At 41.1% G+C, this 22,500-nt stretch overlaps 1 protein-coding gene across 1 annotated transcript in view; it reads left to right on the forward strand.

Annotated features, from left to right (window-relative positions):
* The window catches only part of SF3B3 (splicing factor 3b subunit 3), a 2,130,119-nt gene that overhangs the window by 221,114 nt on the left and 1,886,505 nt on the right, over positions 1–22,500 (forward strand). Inside the window, exons 13-17 of the mRNA XM_044079526.1 lie at positions 9,589–9,692; positions 17,546–18,238; positions 18,358–18,746; positions 18,904–19,050; positions 20,586–20,762. Coding sequence (XP_043935461.1) covers positions 9,589–9,692; positions 17,546–18,238; positions 18,358–18,746; positions 18,904–19,050; positions 20,586–20,762 — 1,510 coding nt within the window. The remainder of the gene's footprint in view (positions 1–9,588; positions 9,693–17,545; positions 18,239–18,357; positions 18,747–18,903; positions 19,051–20,585; positions 20,763–22,500) is intronic.

The raw sequence follows: 22,500 nt of genomic DNA on the forward strand, positions 1-22,500 counted from the left end.
CCTAGAATTTATAAACTCAAACGCTATGGAACAACTGGTCACCAATCCCACAAGAGGGGGCAACATATTGGAACTGGTCATTACCAACATGGGGACTCTATGTTCCACACCAGAGGTGAACCCCTTATTGGTAAGATCAGACCATAAATTAATCTCACTGTACATCCATATCCCGTCCCCACCCCCAGCTAAGGAAACCACGTGAAAAATTTCTCAAAAGCAAACGTCACACTTCTCAAAACCGAGGTGGAATCCTTCAAAGCCCCTGGGCCAAAGGGAAATACTGCCCTAACCGCAGAATCCTTTACAAACGCATTCTATGAGCACCTACAGCAGTGCATGGATCGTGCTATCCCAAATAAAACCAAGACTCACTCCTCCAAAAGCAGGAGACCTGTCTGGTGGAGCCCGGCCATAAATAAGGTATACAGCAGAATGAAGAAGCTACTACATGATAGAGCAAAATCCCATAAAGGGAAGGCATCTCTGATCAGTACTAGGAAGAAACTACGATCCCTCATAAAATCATCAAAGGCCAGCTTTGAAAGATAAATTGCCCAAGATGCTAAAGATAATCGCAAGGCCTTCTTTAGTTATGTCAGGAATCTGGGTTGCAACTCCCAGATATGCTCTGAGTTCGTGCAAAATGGCATAAAATACACTGAACCCACAGACATTGCCAACATCCTGGCAGACAGGTTCAGTGCAAACACCCCCCCCCCCAAAGAGCAAATGTCTATCCCAACAAAATGTAGCCTCCCAAACATCACAGATGCACAAGTGAAAGCTGCCCTCTCCAAAGCAAAAAACACAGCATCAACGGGACCAGACGGTGTCCCGGGCTGCGTCTTACACGAACTCCAAGAAGAACTGAACCCTCACATAAAGTCACTGTTCAAACTTAGCCTTACTACAGGATATGTACCCAAAGAATGGCGTACAGCAACAGTGGTCCCACTCCACAAAGGTGGTGCCACAATGGACCCCAGGAACTATCGCCCTTTAAGCTTGACTAGGCTGGTCTGCAAAGCTATGGAGCATATCATCATGGAACTCGCAAACAAAGACATTGGGAACCTCCAGACACTGGACTCTACCCAATTCAGCTTTTTTAAGGGCAGATCTTGCCTCTTAAACCTAGTTGACTTCTTTGAAACAGTTACCAAGGCCATAGATGAGGGGAAGGTAGACCACACAGCCTGCTTGGACCTCGCAAAAGCCTTCGACACAATACCCCACTCTGGCATCATAAATAAGCTTACCAGCTTAAATATCAACCCCTATGTCACCAGATGGGTTGCAAACTGGCTCAGGGATAGAACCCACATGGTCAGAATTGCAGGTGCCATGTCAGACTCTAAACCAGTTTCAAGTGGCGTCTCACAAGGCTCAGTCCTGGGACCTCTCTTGTTCGGTATATACTTCTCCGAGGTACAGGCTAACATGGGAGGACTATGGCTGGCCAAGTTTGCAGATGACTGCAAACTGGGAGCCATAATAGGCTCTCCGGCTGGCACAAGCATCCTCCAAAAGGGTCTCTTAGAGACGGATACCTAGTGCCAGAGCCACGTCCTCAAGCTAAATGCTAAAAAGTGCATAGTCATCCCCTTTGGGAAAAAGTAAGTGCCCACAAATTGCCACATAGGTGGTAATCCATTAAGTATGGAAGAAGTAATTAGGGATTTGGGGACCCAAGTAGATAGTAATCTCTCCTTTGACAATCACGTTGCCAAAGTGGTTAGAAAGACCTTCTATATAGCCCACCTTATCATGAAAGGGCTCGCATCTAGATCAAGAGAGGTCATTATGCCCCTCTACTCATCACTCATCAGGCCCATAATTGAATACAATGCCCCATTTGGGGTGTACCTTACCTGAAACTTGCAGCAACTGGAGAGACCCCAAAAGTACCTCACCAAGAGGATCATGGGCCTCAAACAGATGCCCTATGCAGTTCGACTTAAGAAAGTCCAGCTCTACACAGTTGCTTACTGCCTACTCAGAGGTGATGTATGCCTGATGTTCAAAGCCATGTCTAACCCAGAATTAATGGACATGCTCCACCTCAGGAAATCCAAATCCCTTAGAGCTACACGCTCCAGGGACTTAAACCTCAGCACAGCAATAAATGGGACATGCTGGAGTGACAGATTCATATCCCAGAGGCTCTCCTCACTCTGGAACAGAATCATAATTCATGTTAGGCAGAGCCCCTCACTGACCCTCTTCAAGAGAAATCTTGACGAGTGGATGGGAGATCGTAAGTTTACCCCTGGGATCTCTTTTGTGTCCCTGCTAGACAGAGGCACAGTAATTTAACCATAAAGGGCTGTCTTCTGTGACTTGCTGTACAGAGGCACAGTTAACTAATCTAAATGGGAGGCGAAAGCCAAACGCACTGGCTAGGCTTATAAATGCTCTAGGGCAGATAGCCTAGTATCTACCTATGAACCTATGTATATGTATCTGTGCTCACACACACACACACACACACACACACACACACACACACACACACACACACATACATACACACACACACACACACTTGTATATAATGTGTGTGTATAGAATACTCTTCAAGTCAGCTTGTCGAACTGGGAAAAAAAATAAGGTGGCCTGTGCAGCTGATTGAAAAATAACTGACCGTATGTACTGTTTTTTTTCAGTCTTCTGGCAGATCAATCTGTTTGGTCACTTGCTGTTCAAGTTTTCCATGTATAGTCGTACATTTGTCTTTATTGAGAGGTTTCCTATCATTTGATCCTTGTCTGTTATGAGGTCATTAGTTTATTGTATTGTTTAGTTGTTGTTTGGGTTCTGATGACAGACAGAACAGCCAGCACTTTGTAGGTTTTAGCTAATGGGATTTACTTTGCTGGCCACAGCTAAATTCATGGGTAGCACAAAAGACCATTGGTTAAAATGTTTGCTTCATCTCCAGGGTCTGTTGTTCAAACATGATATCTGGCCACTTCCTTTTGGGAGTTTGCATGTTTCCTTATGTCTGCTTGTATTAAATTTAGTTTCCTCCCATGTCTCCAGAGCATGCTGTTTGAATGGCGAGAGTTGGTTGGTGGGTGTGGATGCTTGTGTATTGCATTTACCATTCCCTTTTTTACTTTGCCTGACCAGTTCATCAAGACTGACTTGTTTACCCAGTTAACAGATTAAGTTGAATTAAATTTCTAAAATAGTATGTTAAGTTGTCTATCTCGCCTTCATTCTTGCTGGTTGGGTTCGGAGCCGATCCTCGGCTCCGACTCGGCCATCTTCAAAAGCTCGAGAGCTGCTTACTGGCTCGAGGCCCCCCATTTATCCCATGATGCCTGGCGCTAGATACCCAGATCTCGTTTGCTGTTTCTGCTACGAGGTTTCGTTTGCTGGCTCAGGTCGTATTTTTTCACTTTGTTCATAATATTTAGGACTTTTTGTACTTAATTAGATATATACTTATTGTCATAGCATAGCTGTAGGATCTATGGTAGTGGTTAGTGTTTAATTCCCCTTAAAAACTTTTCTCCTTAGACAGTTTTTCCTCTCCCTCCCCCACTCCCGTTTGCCTTTTTAAAGTAAGCCGTTTTAGTTAGAGGCTTATTGTTTTCTTTTTTTAAGGTAGACAAAAGTTTTGTTAGAAATTGTGGTAGTTTGTAGTTCTTGTATATATTGTGTCTGTGTGCTGTTGGGGTGTGGTAACTTTGTGTGGATTGTGTTTTTTCCAGTTACCTACTTTACATTCTACTTGTTCTTTGTATTTGATTTTCCTTTATAGGAATGTCTAAAGACACAAAAGTGTCGGGATTCAAGAAGTGTGATTCATGCTGTCAGAAAATGTCTCTGACAGATGGTCACACTTCTTGTCTACTGCTTGGGCTCCCTACACCTGCAGGACTCTTGTTCGGTGTGTCATGTCTTTAGTCCAAGAGTCCTGCAGGAGCGTAGGAATAAGCTTATCCTTAGGGGTTTGCTTAAACCTGAAGGATCACCGGCCAAGACTCAGTCACTGAAACCTTCTAGGCCATCGAAGCTGTCGGCTCCCGGCTCGGATTCGTCGCCGGGTATGGCTTCTGCTTCATCTTCGACTCCGACTGGAGCCGAAGTACCTATCTCCCAGTCGGCCCCGACTCTTCTGTCGGAACCATCAGGGAGTCAAAAACGCTCCAGGTCACCATCCTTGGAGTCGATGCACTCAGCTCCAGGGTCACCCTTATTGCAATCTGAGCGGAGTCATCGATCCCACTCCATTCTGTCATCTAGGCTATCTGACCGTGATTTGGAGAGAGTGGTGAGCAGGCTTTTAAAGTCGCAGGCCCTGGCAAAAATGCTATCCAGCCCCCCTCATCAGGGTTCGGCTCTATCTGTTTCTGCAATAGTTCCTCCTTCGACTCATCTCTTGAGTTCAGAGCCGGAGCATGCTGTGGCTGGATCCATGGGTCCGTCGGCACTGATACCTCCCCTTTCGGTTCCGTCGTCGGCTCCGATCTCTTCCATGGTGCCGTCCTTGGAGGGATCTGGGTGCCGGAACTCCCTCGTCGGCGCCAAGAGGGCGAGTGGCATCGGACCCTTGTCAGACCCCGTTCTCCCTCTCGGAGCTTCGGCGCAGGTGAGTTCGGCTCCTACATCGGCTTCGGAGCTGTCTCTCTCGGTGCCGGGAAGGATTCCGGTCTCTTCAGAGCCGGAGCCTTCTCCAGTATCGGGAAGGGGTGCCTTCGAGGTCATGAGAAGTGTGCTGGCGTCTGAGTCAGCCTCACGGTCAGCCTCATCGGCTCCTCCCCCCATGGTGCCTGCTCCTGCCTCTGCCCCTCCTCCAGACCCCAAGCGTGGGGAACAAGCGCTCCAGGGCACCCCATTGGGTGTATCTTCCTCTTCCGAAGCCTCCCCCGTTCCTTCAGAGGAGCCCCCTCAAAAGAGGAAATGCAAGAGGAAGCATGTTGACTCCCCTGAGTCTGTCACTTCAGATACAGACTTGGAGGAGTCTGAAGGGTCCCCAAGATCCCCCTCTGAGGACGTCTCCTTCTCAGACATCCTTGAAATCCTTAGGCAGAGGGGGACCTAGACTACCCTTAACCCTCGGAGGATGAGTCTGTATTCCTGGACGCGTTTGGTTCCCGACTCTCCACCTCCTGGGTGTCTCTGCCTTTCGAACCACTGATGTCGGTGGTGGCTCGAAAGGTGTGGTCAGCTCCAGACACAATGGAACCAACTCCCTGCAGGCCCACAAAATTCATCACTGCCCCTCAAGACCAGCAATTTCTGACCAAGGGTGTTCCCGTTGATGCCATGGTGGTAGCAGTGGCCACTAAAAAGGAGTTGGCTGAATCTTCTTCGTCTGTGCATCCCCCTAATAAGGAATCTAGGACGATGGACAGATATGGGAAGCGGATGTTTTCCTCTGCGACCTTTTCCATGAGGTCTCTGAATTATTTGTGCCATTTTACCCGCCTTCAAAGGGTTCTCCTTAAAGAGCTAGGAGATGCCCTTCAAGATCCATCAGCTGTGGGGGCTCAGGCTAAGATTGCCTCCCAGCTGGCGACTCTAAATTCTGTAGTGAACTCCTCCATGCGGCTCATCTCTTATGCAGCCGATGGAGCGAGTAGGGCCGCAGGCACAAGTGTGGCTTTGAGGAGACGCGCTTGGATGCGGTTATGCAACTTTGCGGAACCCTTCAGGGCGTCTTTCACCAACACCCCCTTTGATGGTTCAGATCTGTTTGGTCCACAGGTGAAGGATACCCTTACCAGGTGTGAGCAGGAAGGCAAGACTCTCTCTGCCGTTGGAGTCCTTTTTCCACTCCTTCAAGACCGTATCCCAAGGGTCAGAAGAGTGGGAAGATGTGATTCCGTAAATCCCAGGGAGCCGTGCCTGATGCACGTGGAGAGTTCCCCTCCAGGGGCAGAGGAGGGAACAACAATAGACGCCACCCTAGGGGGAGAGGGGGTCCACAGAATCAGGGCCAAAGAGAATCCTTCTCTGAGAAGCCCTTCCAGCATCCCTGAAGTGCTGCCCGACTGTCCACCTTCGGAGGCAGTCGGGGGAAGATTATCGCTGTACCCAAAAGCCTGGCAAAGTATAACACAAGACAAATGGGTACTTTCTATCGTATCCGAAGGCTACAAAATCCCCTTCTTTCGCACTCAACTCTTTTTCCAACAAATCCCTTCCAGATGTTCCACCCAATCTAAGGGATCAAACAGTTCAAGAAATTTCAAAACTGCTAAGAAAAAGAGCCATCCAGTCAGTCCCAGCAGACTAACAAGGATCCGGAATTTACTCAAGGTTCTTTTTGGTACCAAAAAAGACAGGGGACTGGAGACCCATTCTGGATCTCAGCAGACTAAACAGGTCTGTTCAAACAACGAAGTTCCGGATTGTCACGCTACAGTCCATTTTACCCTTTCTGGGTCAGGACAATTGGATGTGCTCCATAGATCTTCAGGACGCCTACTACCCTATCAAAATGCACAGACGCTCCAGAAGATTCCTCCGCTTCCAGCTGGGAGCCAGTCATCATCAGTTCAGAGCTCTGCTCTTTGGTCTCACCACAGCCCCCAGGGTGTTCACCAAATGTTTGGCAGTAGTCACCGCTCACTTGAGACGGCAAGGATTCCAGGTGTTTCCATATTTAGACGACTGGCTCCTTACTGCAACCACCAGGCATCACCTGCTGCGAGCCAGAGACTACACCATCCAAACGTGCTCCACTCTAGGTATCGCAATAAATTTCGAAGTCTGCATTGTCGCCTTGTCAATCTATCACTTTTATAGGCTCAAACTTGAACACAAAGGACATGTCAGTGACTCTCCCAGTAGACAGAGTGTTAGCCATTCGACGGCATGTGCAGGTCTTATTAGGATGCAAAAAGATTTAGGCCAGATTCGTCCTAAAAACATTGGGTCTCATGGCACTGGCTATAATGTACTAGTCCCCCTAGCACGTTTTCACATGATTCTTCAGTGTATGCTTTTCACACAATGGTCCTTCCAGCAACTCCCAATGTCTCACAAGGTAATGATCACATGGTCATGCAAAAACCAACTTGTTTGGTGGATGGTTTCCCCATCATTACACCAGGGCAGACCATTCGTTCTTCCTCCTCCAGTTGCTACATTGACCACAGACGCCTCCCTGATCGGGTGGGGGGGGGTGCATTTTCAGGGCAGAATAGTCCAAGGCACCTGGCAGCCTCATGAGTACCATCTGCATATCAATGTCTTGGAGATGAGAGCTGTGCTTTTAGTGTTGCAAGCTCTTCAGAACTCTCTTCCCACCGGGACCATTGCAATTCAAACAGACAATATGACCAGTGGTATGGTACATCAACAAGCAGGGCGGAACCAAGTCATACCCCTTATGTCAAGAAACGCTCAGACTTTGGCAGTGGGCGATCTCTTCCCAACGGTTTCTGATAGCAGCGCACATCCCTGGGAAGTCCAACGTTATAGCAGACAGGCTGAGCAGAGCAATTCTCATGCCTCATGAGTGGTCTCAGACTGTGGCGGACAAAATCTTCCGCAAATGGAGTCAGCCTTGCTGCGACCTTTTTGCCACCCCCCCTTCAACAGCAAGTGCAACAATTTCTTCTTTTTTCTCCCTCTTCCCGGACACTCCCCCCCCCCCCCCCCCAGAGACACTCTAGTTCATGATTGGCCTCAGGGACTTCTTTATGCATTCCCTCCGTTTCCCCTGATTCCCAAACTTAATTCAGAAAGCTACCATATTGGGATGCAAGATGATCCTCATTGCCCCTTACTGGCCTCGACAAATTTGGTTCCCTTTCCTGCATAATCACCTTCTGGAGCAGCCCTGGACCCAATTCCAGACCTCCTGATCCATCAATCGGGTGGGCTGCACCAATCTCTTCAGCTCACTGCTTGGTTTCTCCACTTCCGACCTTAGCCAGGCTTCCCAACATCTCCCACTCAGTGCGTGAAATCATCTTATCCTTGCATAAGTCCACCACTAGAAAAACTTATGCTAGTAAGTGGAAACATTGTTCCTTATGGGCAGAGACCAGAAATATAGATCCCTTTTCAGCCCCTTTGCACCATATTTTAGAATTTCTAGCACAACTTTTTCGAACTGGATCCTTTTCTACCACGATTAGAGTTCAGCTTGCTGCAATTTCAAACTTTCATACGGGCCTATCTGATTCAGGTATCATGTCCCATAAGCTTTGTAAAGCCTTTCTTAAATGACCACTCTACTCAGGCCCCCCCAGTAAGAGATCCCCCGCTTCCATGGGATCTGAATTTCATTTTAGCTTCCCTGATACTACCCCCCTTTGAACCGGCAGCTTCTTGTTCCTTGAAGTTTCTTTCTTGGAAAACCCTTCTTCTGGTTGCAGTTACGTCGGCTAGAAGAGTTTCTGAACTTCAGGCTCTTTGTGTTCGTCCTCCTTACCTAGTTTTTCACAATGATAGTTTCTCTTAGGACTAACCCTTCCTTTCTTCCAAAGGTTACTTCTGATTATAATTTGCATCGGTCAATTGAGCTACCTGTGTTCTTTCCAAATTATTCCAACAAGGCAGAATACAAGTTACATCAGTTGGACGTTCATATACAATTACGCTTTTACCTGCATAGAACCAAGTAAATCAGAAAATCATACCAGTTGTTCCTGTCCTACGCTGAGGGAAAACAAGGCACACCGGTGTCAAAAGTCACCTTATCTAGGTGGTTGACTTCTACTATTACTTTTATATATCAGTTAAGAAATAGCTTCCTGCTAAACCCAAAGGTCACTGCACCAGAGCTCTAGCTACTTCTGTGGCTTTTCAAGCCAGTTTGCCAATGGAAACTAATTGTGCGGCAGCTGCATGGGCTAATCCACATACCTTCATTTCACATTATAAGCTGGATGTGGCTTCCAGAAGCAGAGCTGATTTTGGTTCCACTGTTCTGAAGAGTCTGTTCCGATGAGCCACCCAGGATTGAGGTGCTAGGGATGCTGTCCCAACCAGCAAGAATGAAGACGAGATAGACAACTTAACATTAAGAAGTTATGTACCTACCATAACGTTCCATGTTAGTTGTCTTCTCGCCTTCTTTCTTGCATCCCACCCTCCATCCCCCTATCCTAGTAGACCGAGAAGAGTTACTTAGGTTTGTTTATCACTGACTGAGTCTTCTCTGGCTATTACTTCTGACTGTCAGTCTCTCCAGTAGGTTCCTGGATCCTGCTACATTTTACTGGATTATAATTGTTATTATTATGTCTCTAGTTAGGTTACTAAATGAGATCTGGGTATCTAGCGCCAGGCATCATGGGATATAGGGGGGGCCTCGAGCCAGTAAGCAGCTCTCGAGCTTTTGAAGATGGCAGAGTCGGAGCCGAGGATCGACTCCGAACCCAAGCAGCAAGAAAGAAGGCGAGAAGAAAACTAACATGGAACATTATTGGTAGGTACATAACTTCTTATTCTTCCTTGTCATATTCAGTGTAGACTTATTCTTCCAGAGGTGGTGATGTTTTTTTCTCGTCCATTCTATGACTGGGAGTTTGAATATTCGTATTCCATACACTGGCAGCTTATATTTTCTTCTAGTAGTTCATTACAGCTTTTGTTGCTCTTTTTTCTTCACTGTAGGTGACAGAAATCCGTTTGAAGTATTTTGACACCGTTCCTGTAGCTACTGCGATGTGTGTCTTGAAAACCGGTTTTCTGTTTGTTGCATCTGAGTTTGGAAATCAGTGAGTATTAAAATCTTTATTTCTTTATAGCATTTATACAGGTCTGTGACTGAGATGATGCTAAAATTGTTGTTCGTTTCTTGTGTGAAATTTTAAAGAATGACTAAAAAATTTAGAATTAGTAAAGCTGCTTGATAGACATGCATACAAATATGTGCATGGCTGCATGTTCACTTTTTATGTGGCAGAATGTTTTTCATACATGCATAGGTCTGTTAATTAAGTATGATTATTGTATATCAGTGCCTTTAGACCTTGCATGCACCGTATGCAACACACATGTTCCCCATGCAGGACGTAGAGCATAAGTGACATATGGATGCGTTTACTCAGAACAACTTTCCTGCCAATCTGAACGCCATCATTGCTTGTCGGTCTGAATGCCCTTTTGTGCTTCATGCCTAGCAGTCAGAGAAGTGCCCCTTTGGGGTCTTTTTTATTGTCCTTTAATTTTGTTACCTTTTAGTTACGTAGAGTTCATGTCATCCAAGCAGGGAAAATGTGTGTGGGAGTCAAATTTCCCGTAAGTATTGTCAGTATTTTTTGTCTGGGTGCTTCCCACCACCATATGTCACCATACATCCTGTTGCATTTGTATCCAAAACTTGAATAAGTCACTTACTTTCCCTTGTCATCTGTCTTGAGAGCCAAAGGCTTAAATTATAGCCCAAGGCAGCATGATGGAATTTCCTAACAGAGGTCCTGTTAAGCATAAAGGTGGCCAAGAAACCTCTGCTGGATACTTTTTGTCCAGCCTTCACCAGATGTCTCTCTAAGCGGTTTAAATGTCTTGATACCATCTGGCGTCTGTATAGGATTCATCTACCCCAACCCTATCTGAGGCCGGGATGGATCTTTCGTTCCGCACATCTTCTGAAGCTTTGCGGGAGTGTGTTCCGTATGTCAGGGGGCGACTATGGTTGATAATCTTGGAGGGCCCCAGAGGGATTTGGCAAGATTTTGTCAGGAACTCTTATTGAATCTCGTCAGAACTTCTGGTGTTTGTCAGAGCAGACGTTCTTGCTAAGAAAAAGCAGATGACTAAACATACTTCTGTTTGCCCTAAATATCCTCCTTTAGACTTCTACTGCTTCCAAGTGAGCTAGTGGACCTGATTCCTCAGATGAAAATTCAGAGTCTGATAAGTCCCTGTCCTGTTATTACCAGATGCCTTCACTTTGGCTTATGGTTCTGATGAAGAAGGGTCTACAAGTCCCGAGTCTCCTTTTGAGGAATTATCTTTTGGACACACTAGCAAGGATGATGGAATACTTTTAAGTGGGATTCTTAAGTGTCTGATATCCAAAAAAGGTGGTATGAGCTACTTCAGGTGAATACCCCTAAACCTTTTGCAGTACCTGCTGTATTGGCTGCTGTGTTAGCGGTAGCAATAAAAGGGGTCAGTGTCCAGATTCTCAGCCTTTTATTCTTAAGAAACCTAACCGGTTCTGTAAGGTTCCCACGGATCGTCAATTCTTATTTGATTGACCTTCTCCTGACCCTATTGTGGTGTCAGTCTCCTCTGACAAGCCTTATAAGCTTTTGCCCTCTTCTAAGCTTTTGCCTTCAGACGGACAGTAGACAGTGGAGTGAATTTTTAAAGGAGGTTTGTACTGATTCTACTTTGGCCTTTTGGGCCATCACCTGTCAGACCCACATGACTAGATATATCTGGCCTTTATTGTGCAGGCTTGTCAGGTCATGCCGTATCTCCCCGATTCTGAAGCATAATCTTCTGCTATCTGTTTTAGGTTCTGCCTCTCAGGTGGCTCGCTACTCTGTGAAGTGTAGCTAATGGTTCGTCACTCCATGAAGTGTAGCTAAGATGTTACCACTGCATCTTCCAGGGCTGCTGCCTTTGGGTTTGTCATGAGGTGTTATTCTTGAATCTGATGACGTCCTTTTCATGCTTCCTTGCAGATGGTTTTGGATCCGACTTGGCCACATACATAACACTTCTGATCCAACTCTCGAGCAACTCCTATACATAATCTCTATTCTGACCCAACACCTCAGATCTCATTCACCGCCATCGTGGTTAGACATGGGTTCCACTGTCAAGGATAGTAAGCAGTATTTTTCTTATAGTAACACGATTTATTTCTAAAACTGTAAAAACAAGCAATTCGGATGCACAAGTATAATCAAATTAACTTTAATCGCAAGTAAACTTTCACAAAAACACTTCAGGCAGAAAAAATATTCAAAGATAAAATCTCATATTTATACACTTGATAATGAGAACAAGTTAAATAATTAAATGATTAAGATCAGATGATAAAAGTTAATTAAAAAGTTTAAAGAAACTGTTATTTTACTTTGTTTTGTAGTTCTTTAAGAAATGATTTGATACTGAATGCCTCGTTCAGTCCTGGCAGATATTGTGCCCTGAAGCATAAAATCCATTTACTTTCCTCTTTTTCAGTTAGGTTTTTGTATGTCTCCTCCCCTAATAAATTCAGGTACGACATACGAGATCATAAATTTAAAAATGTGTATAGTCTGATTTTAGCATATGTTTACATAAGGCATTGCCTTCCACTTGCCTTCTTATCTCTAACATATGACTGCATATTCTATCCTTAAATCTCTGATTAGTCTTGCCTACTTAATAAGCACTATTTGTTTCACAAGTGCCGTGGGCTCAGAATGGGAAAAAACAATTGTGAAGTTGTTCAGTCTCTCCGTTCATTCTTGACTGATGGGTTCGGAGCTGATCCCTCTGCTCCGATACGGCCATGTGCAAAGCTCGAGGTCTTCCAGTACCTGGAGGCCAAGCCCCCTATCCCATGATGCACTGTGAATTACCCTGGATCTAGTTTGCCACTGCATCTGATCGGAGGTTCCAGTGTATGCTCAGGCCAGTAACTTTAAAAAAAAATTTCTATTTTACTAGCTTTCAGATACAGCTTTTCTAGTATTTTGCATAACTAGTTAGATAGCTCTTATAGCTTCCTCCTTCCCGTGTGATATCCTATTCCTGCTATAATTAATCTTTAGAGAGTTGGCCTCGTTGTTTTTGGCCTAGTTGAATTGAGTATGTTTTACATATCCAAAACCACAGTCTGGAAGGAGAATCGAATGAAAACGCTGGAATGGAAAGAAATAGCGTAGTAAACACTTTATTTCCGCTTTCGTCAACCGACTTCATCAGAATGACATAAACTAAAAACACACCCATTATATACTCTAATTCCTAACCAATAAAACAATTAATTACACAATTAATCAATCAATTAACTTATCCAATCAAGTCTAAAAATAAAAAAATAAAAAAGAAAAAAAAAAAAAATATATATATTTATTAAAAATACATTTAACTTTAAATAATTTAACATCAGTTAAAAAAGGAGGAAAGCAAACCTATTAATTCTTTGTCAATATTTAATCGAGACCCTTTCAAAAAACATTTAATATTAATGGTCTCATTAAGACCTGGGGGCTTGTCAGCTTTTAATCTGACTTGCCAAAGTGTTTCCCTTTGTTCTACAAAATTTTTGTAATCACCACCCCTTAAGTCAGATTTAACAACCTCTACCACTGAAAATAAAAATTTTTTAAAATTTTTACAAATGACAGAGTGTCTAAATAAGACACTATTAACATCTTTGCTCTTAATATTATAAACATGTTCTCGAATACGAACATTAAGACTACGGGTGGTCATACCAACGTAGAACCCAGGGCAGGAACTACACATGGCAATATACACTACCCCTCAGTGCGACAATTAACAAATTCTGGCACCATAAAGTCCGGTCCATAGTATCTATAACAACAATAGGACCTTTAGAAATATATCTACACATGTTACAATTATTGCAGGCAAACATACCCTTGCTTTCAATATTTCTATTTTTCAAAGAACATTTGTCAAATTCCAGAGCTTTTTTAATATTATATACATTCCTGTACACAAAATTAGGTTTATTACCTAAAACTCGAAAAATATCAGAATTTCCCTCAATAATTTTCCAGTTATTCAATAAAATTCTTCTAATTTGATCCCCATCCATACTCATTTCCAAGGAACAAACTAAATTGTCACATTTCACATTCTTGGCATGTTTGTTACTATACAAATTTTGAAAAGCAGAATTTGGAATGTTTAATAATGCTGGATAAAACGAATGACGTTTGCCCAACACTTCACTTATAATATTATCCAATAATTCTGGTGGATAGCCTCTCTCAAGGAACAAATTTTTAATAAACTCTATCTCCAAAACAAGATCCCTATCATCTGAGGTCATCCGACATGCCCTAATGACTTGTCCTTTGGGAATGTTACGTATCATGTATTTGGGATGTGCACTTGAATAATGGACATAACTGTTCGTAAATGTCTTTTTTCGATGTATTTTACTTTTGAATTTCCCATCCAAAAAGTCCCACAAGACACAAATATCCAAAAAATTAATCCTAAGACCAACATCACCTAGAGTAAATTTCAAAAAACAGTTCGACATATTAATTTCAGAAAGAAAATGAACAACAGATGTTTTGTTCCCTTCAATAATGAAAATCAAATCATCAACAAATCTCTGATAAAATAAAATATTAAATCGGTGTACTAAATGCCTTAAAAAAGTAGATTCCCACCAGATCATAACAATGTTTGCATAAGAGGGTGCGGCAGAAGACCCCATAGCTACCCCCCTCTTTTGCCGATAAAATTTATCCTTAAAAATAAAATAGTTGTTTTGTAGTATGATCTCGATGAACCTACAAATGGTGGAGATTTGTCCAACTGAATGTTGCCCATTTTGTGTTAGTACAATCTGAACAGCTTGACCCCTCATCATGTGGAATACATGTAAACAAAGAAGTTACATCTAAAGTAAAAAGCAGATGTTTATTTGGATCAAAAATTGCCCTGGCAGCAAAGGAATTCAATTTGGTTAAAAAATGCCAGGAATCCTGCAGAAAGCTTTCCTGCTTAGAAATTATGGGACCAAGGGTGGCATCAACAATCAAGGAGATACCCTCAGTGACGGAGTTCGGTGCTGACACTATTGGCCTAAAAGGAGGCTCAAATGTGTTCTTATGTGTTTTCGGAATCCCAAATAAGATACCAATCCTGGGATTCTTAACACAGAACTCATAAACGTCCAAGTCAATCTCATTACACATTAAAGCTTCATAAAGAAAAGAATGAATTAAACGTTGTTTCCTCTTGATGTCTTAAAGGGAAATGACCTCATATTCATCCTCATTCCCTAATAGTTGTAACATTTTTAAACAATATGCATCCTGCTTCATTATGACTATATTGCCCCCCTTGTCACTTTTCATAAATCTAATGTCCCCATTTCTTTGACATAACTCCTTAAATGCTTTCCTGTCATTGTAACTTAAATTGTATTCCGTTTTACCTCTCTTTAAAAATATTCCTTCAACTTCTCTAATGCATGCTTCTTCAAACACTTTAATAGTATTACTTAGAGTGGGGTTATAATCTGAAGGTTTTTTAAGCGGTTTCTTAATAACTGGAATATCGCTTAATATATAATTCAAGTTCATTTTCCTGGTGAACTTTTTAATGTCCACAATAGTTCTGCACAAGTCTGCCTTCTTAGTGGGCACAAAATTTAAACCTAAACGTAATAACCTAAGTTCACAGGGTGTAAAAATATGCTCTGTTAGATTTTACTTTAGATGTAACTTCTTTGTTTACATGTATTCCACATGATGAGGGGGTCGAAGCTGTTCGTATTGTACTAACACAAAATGGGCAACATTCAGTTGGACAAATCTCCACCATTTGTAGGTTCATCGAGATCATACTACAAAACAACTATTTTATTTTTAAGGATAAATTTTATCGGCAAAAGAGGGGGGTAGCTATGGGGTCTTCTGCCGCACCCTCTTATGCAAACATTGTTATGATCTGGTGGGAATCTACTTTTTTAAGGCATTTAGTACACCGATTTAATATTTTATTTTATCAGAGATTTGTTGATGATTTGATTTTCATTATTGAAGGGAACAAAACATCTGTTGTTCATTTTCTTTCTGAAATTAATATGTCGAACTGTTTTTTGAAATTTACTCTAGGTGATGTTGGTCTTAGGATTAATTTTTTGGATATTTGTGTCTTGTGGGACTTTTTGGATGGGAAATTCAAAAGTAAAATACATCGAAAAAAGACATTTACGATCAGTTATGTCCATTATTCAAGTGCACATCCCAAATACATGATACGTAACATTCCCAAAGGACAAGTCATTAGGGCATGTCGGATGACCTCAGATGATAGGGATCTTGTTTTGGAGATAGAGTTTATTAAAAATTTGTTCCTTGAGAGAGGCTATCCACCAGAATTATTGGATAATATTATAAGTGAAGTGTTGGGCAAACGTCATTCGTTTATCCAGCATTATTAAACATTCCAAATTCTGCTTTTCAAAATTTGTATAGTAACAAACATGCCAAGAATGTGAAATGTGACAATTGAGTTTGTTCCTTGGAAATGAGTATGGATGGGGATCAAATTAGAAGAATTTTATTGAATAACTGGAAAATTATTGAGGGAAATTCTGATATTTTTCGAGTTTTAGGTAATAAACCTAATTTTGTGTACAGGAATGTATATAATATTAAAAAAGCTCTGGAATTTGACAAATGTTCTTTGAAAAATAGAAATATTGAAAGCCAAGGGTATGTTTGCCTGCAATAATTGTAACATGTGTAGATATATTTCTAAAGGTCCTATTGTTGTTATAGATACTATGGACCGGACTTTTATGGTGCCAGAATTTGTTAATGGTCATACTGAGGGGGTAGTGTATATTGCCATGTGTAGTTCCTGCCCTGGGTTCTATGTTGGTATGACCACCCGTAGTCTTAATGTTCGTATTCGAGAACATGTTTATAATATTAAGAGCAAAGATGTTAATAGTGTCTTATTTAGACACTCTGTCATTTGTAAAAATTTTAAAAAATTTTTATTTTCAGTGGTAGAGGTTGTTAAATCTGACTTAAGGGGTGGTGATTACAAAAATTTTGTAGAACAAAGGGAAACACTTTGGCAAGTCAGATTAAAAGCTGACAAGCCCCCAGGTCTTAATGAGACCATTAATATTAAATGTTTTTTGAAAGGGTCTCGATTAAATATTGACAAAGAATTAATAGGTTTGCTTTCCTCCTTTTTTAACTGATGTTAAATTATTTAAAGTTAAATGTATTTTTAATAAATATATATATATATATATTTTTTTTTTTTTTTTTCTTTTTTTATTTTTAGACTTGATTGGATAAGTTAATTGATTGATTAATTGTGTAATTAATTGTTTTATTGGTTAGGAATTAGAGTATATAATGGGTGTGTTTTTAGTTTATGTCATTCTGATGAAGTCTGTTGACGAAAGCGGAAATAAAGTGTTTACTACGCTATTTCTTTCCATTCCAGCGTTTTCATTCAATTCTCCTTCCAGACTGTGGTTTTGGATTTGTTTTTTGGCTTTTTCATTGTTTGTTTTGGTTCAAGTGCTGACATGGAAGGGGAGATGGATGATGAGCTGTTAAATTTATCCACCTATACTTTTCCAAGCAGCGATGCTGGTAAGGATATGAACAGTTTACTTTTGACAACATTGATGGATATTCAAAAGTCTTTGAAATTTTTAATGGCGAATGCCACTGCAAAAACTTCACAAGCGGCGAATGCCTCAAGTCCGAGTGGTTCCTTTAATGAGCTTGATACAAGTAGTTGAAGTGGAGCCTGGTAACAACGTCAGCAATCCGGCGACAAAAACTGTAACAGGTACTTCTGCTTTTGGTGCTACCAACAAGTCCCGAGTAAAATCCTTGCTGAAACCGTTGCACAACCCCTTTGTAAATTTTTCGTGTAGACAACATTACAACAATGAAGAAATCAACAGGAAACGTGATGTTCTAACGAAGTTGGTGAAAAGACATCGTTCTCTAGTTGTTGAAAATTGTTATTTTGAACAATGTATCGAGTTAAAAATTATGCCGAAGGGGTTGAGATTTTTCAAATGCCCCAACGGCGTACATACAGGAGATGCTATGTTTGGGACTTTGGTAACATTCTTCAATGAAGCAGGTATGGCATTTTTAAGACTGCTTATCGATCATAATGTTGTAAAGATGTCTAACTTAAAGGATGAGATTGATCAGTTAGAGCAAGAAATAGCGGACAGTAACGTTTACAATGGTGATGTTTTTAAGTCAGTTTTCGATGAGGTTGAAAAACACTCATTAGAAATCACAAATAGAAAGCAAACAAAATTACAACGAGACATTATTGCGTATGAAACAAAAACAGCATATTCCCATTTTGTTTCAAACAACAGGGACTATAACAATAAACAACAAAGTTATCAAGGTTTTAATAGGCGACACTACAGTTCCGTGGTTGCTACCAAAGAATCTTTTGGTAGTTTTTCTCACGGAAAAGCAACTGCATGTATTCAGGGTTCGGATTGTGGAAACACCAATGAGGTTTGTACTTCTTTTACAAGGACCAATGTTGGTTCTTTAAAAACATCTGAACAGGTTGCTAATAATACAGGCGATAAGATGTCGAGTGGCGATTTAAATACCTTGGATGAAATTGTTGACACAACTGGGACTGATAAAGAACCTTCCACTGTTTTAAACAGTGTGTCTAACAATGTTAATAATGTTAATGGTTTTTTAGGGAAGAAATGCTTACAGCCGAAGAAAACCGTCCTCACGAGAAGCCGGACTTTTCTGAATTCGAACTCCTCGGGAGACGAGAATTAACTTCATTGAATGACAATTCGGACATTATCAATCTAACAGAGCATATTTTTACACCCTGTGAACTTAGGTTATTACGTTTAGGTTTAAATTTTGTGCCCACTAGGAAGGCAGACTTGTGCAGAACTATTGTGGACATTAAAAAGTTCACCAGGAAAATGAACTTGAATTATATATTAAGCGATATTCCAGTTATTAAGAAACCGCTTAAAAAACCTTCAGATTATAACCCCACTCTTAGTAATACTATTAAAGTGTTTGAAGAAGCATGCATTAGAGAAGTTGAAGGAATATTTTTAAAGAGAGGTAAAACGGAATACAATTTAAGTTACAATGACAGGAAAGCATTTAAGGAGTTAATGTCAAAGAAATGGGGACATTAGATTTATGAAAAGTGACAAAGGGGGCAATATAGTCATAATGAAGCAGGATGCATATTGTTTAAAAATGTTACAACTATTAGGGAATGAGGATGAATATGAGGTCATTTCCCTTTATGACATCAAGAGGAAACAACGTTTAATTCATTCTTTTCTTTATGAAGCTTTAATGTGTAATGAGATTGACTTGGACGTTTATGAGTTCTGTGTTATTAAGAATCCCAGGATTGGTATCTTATTTGTGATTCCGAAAACACATAAGAACACATTTGAGCCTCCTTTTAGGCCAATAGTGTCAGCACCGAACTCCGTCACTGAGGGTATCTCCTTGATTGTTGATGCCACCCTTGGTCCCATAATTTCTAAGCAGGAAAGCTTTCTGCAGGATTCCTGGCATTTTTTAACCAAATTGAATTCCTTTGCTGCCAGGGCAATTTTTGATCCAAATAAACATCTGCTTTTTACTTTAGATGTAACTTCTTTGTTTACATGTATTCCACATGATGAGGGGGTCGAAGCTGTTCGTATTGTACTAACACAAAATGGGCAACATTCAGTTGGACAAATCTCCACCATTTGTAGGTTCATAGAGATCATACTACAAAACAACTATTTTATTTTTAAGGATAAATTTTATCGGCAAAAGAGGGGGGTAGCTATGGGGTCTTCTGCCGCACCCTCTTATGCAAACATTGTTATGATCTGGTGGGAATCTACTTTTTTAAGGCATTTAGTACACCGATTTAATATTTTATTTTATCAGAGATTTGTTGATGATTTGATTTTCATTATTGAAGGGAACAAAACATCTGTTGTTCATTTTCTTTCTGAAATTAATATGTCGAACTGTTTTTTGAAATTTACTCTAGGTGATGTTGGTCTTAGGATTAATTTTTTGGATATTTGTGTCTTGTGGGACTTTTTGGATGGGAAATTCAAAAGTAAAATACATCGAAAAGACATTTACTGAACAGTTATGTCCATTATTCAAGTGCACATCCCAAATACATGATACGTAACATTCCCAAAGGACAAGTCATTAGGGCATGTCGGATGACCTCAGATGATAGGGATCTTGTTTTGGAGATAGAGTTTATTAAAAATCTGTTCCTTGAGAGAGGCTATCCACCAGAATTATTGGATAATATTATAAGTGAAGTGTTGGGCAAACGTCATTCGTTTTATCCAGCATTATTAAACATTCCAAATTCTGCTTTTCAAAATTTGTATAGTAACAAACATGCCAAGAATGTGAAATGTGACAATTTAGTTTGTTCCTTGGAAATGAGTATGGATGGGGATCAAATTAGAAGAATTTTATTGAATAACTGGAAAATTATTGAGGGAAATTCTGATATTTTTCGAGTTTTAGGTAATAAACCTAATTTTGTGTACAGGAATGTATATAATATTAAAAAAGCTCTGGAATTTGACAAATGTTCTTTGAAAAATAGAAATATTGAAAGCAAGGGTATGTTTGCCTGCAATAATTGTAACATGTGTAGATATATTTCTAAAGGTCCTATTGTTGTTATAGATACTATGGACCGGACTTTTATGGTGCCAGAATTTGTTAATTGTCGTACTGAGGGGGTAGTGTATATTGCCATGTGTAGTTCCTGCCCTGGGTTCTACGTTGGTATGACCACCCGTAGTCTTAATGTTCGTATTCGAGAACGTTTATAATATTAAGAGCAAAGATGTTAATAGTGTCTTATTTAGACACTGTCATTTTGTAAAAATTTTAAAAAATTTTTATTTTCAGTGGTAGAGGTTGTTAAATCTGACTTAAGGGGTGGTGATTACAAAAATTTTGTAGAACAAAGGGAAACACTTTGGCAAGTCAGATTAAAAGCTGACAAGCCCCCAGGTCTTAATGAGACCATTAATATTAAATGTTTTTTGAAAGGGTCTCGATTAAATATTGACAAAGAATTAATAGGTTTGCTTTCCTCCTTTTTTAACTGATGTTAAATTATTTAAAGTTAAATGTATTTTTAATAAATATGTATATATTTTTTTTTTTTTTTTTTTTTTTTTCTTTTTTCTTTTTTTATTTTTAGACTTGATTGGATAAGTTAATTGATTGATTAATTGTGTAATTAATTGTTTTATTGGTTAGGAATTAGAGTATATAATGGGTGTGTTTTTAGTTTGTCATTCTGATGAAGTCTGTTGACGAAGCGGAAATAAAGTGTTTACTACGCTATTTCTTTCCATTCCAGCGTTTTCATTCGATTCTCCTTCCAGACTGTGGTTTTGGATTTGTTTTTTGGCTTTTTCATTGTATGTTTTACATATCTTGTAATGCTTAGAATTATAATGTGAGTGTTTTAGTGTGATATTTGTACTTATTATATTTACTCTTTATGTTGATTTCTGAATGTGCAGAAAATAAAGAATTGCAGAAATTATTGCATGCAGCTGAACAGGTTGGAAAGCATACTTTGCAATGTAGTTTTGACTCCTTAGAGGCCTCCTGTAGGGCTGCAGTTACTGGATCTGTGATTAGGCGGCATCCCTGGCTAAAGGAACAGAATTTGCCTGATCATGTTAAAGCTAAATTGCTAGATGCACCTTTACAGCAGGATACTCTGTTTGGTAGTAAGGCAGACGAGGTTTTAAAGAAAATGGAAGATAAAGCTATGTCTATTCAAACTGTTAGACTTCTTACAAGTGCAGCCACCAAGTCTCAGTAGACACTGGCCTGCAAAGAATTGGTCCTTTCCTATGTCAGACAGAGCTCAAAAGGGCAAATCCAGATGCCCTAAGGGTTCCAGATACCAGGCGCAAGATTCATACAGGTCAATGCAATGTGGTGCTCCTACCTTCAACTCTGGAGGAGATAAAGTACAAACCTACAGAAAACAGTCCCAATGACTTCCCTCTGCCTACACCAAGCACTTATCTTTTTGACAGCACCCTTAGGGGGAAAATTAGCACTTTTTGCTGAAAATTGGCATTTAATAACCCAGGACAAGTGGGTACTAAACATAGTATCACGGATACAGATTCCATTTCCACACTCGGCCAATGGCAAACGATTGGCCAGACCTGCCCAAAAATCAATGGGCAGAGGCACAGAAACAGGTTACGTCCCTCATGGATATGGGGGCCATTCAACCAGTACCAGAACATCTAGGTCTGTCAGCCTTTCAGATTTGTATATGGATCGATTGGTGCAGAAGCTCCTACAGACACCAGGCCTTGCTAAATTGCGGTCGGCTCCGACCCAAGCGGCTTCTGAGCCGAAGACCACTACTGTTCCTTCGACTACTCTACTCTTCCTCCAGTGTCCTCGGTGCCGACTGGGGATTCTAGAAGCCAACACACTCCAGTCGGATCTGGAAAGGATAGTCGAACAGAGTTGTCAGTGCCGACTTTCCCTCTCGGGGCTTCGGCTCGGATGACCTCTGCTCCTACCTCCGGTTCGGAGCCCACTGCCTCTGTGCGGGAGGGTTTGACGGTTCCCTTGGATCTGTCTATTCTTTCCCATCCCGTTGGTGCCTTCGATGCCATGTGGAGAGCTTTGTCACCCAAGACATCCTCTACTTCAGGCCTTGCTTCCTCATCCCCTAAAGCGCCTGTGTCTGCTTCTGCTTCCATCATCCAGGCTAAGCGTAGAGACCCAGAGCCTTGGGTAGCCCCACAGGGTACCCCCTGCTCTTCTGAGACCTCTC

This window comes from Protopterus annectens, chromosome 8.part0 (assembly GCF_019279795.1).
Source record: "Protopterus annectens isolate FY-2018-M chromosome 8.part0, PAN1.0, whole genome shotgun sequence".
In the NCBI taxonomy this organism is placed as follows: domain Eukaryota; kingdom Metazoa; phylum Chordata; order Ceratodontiformes; family Protopteridae; genus Protopterus; species Protopterus annectens.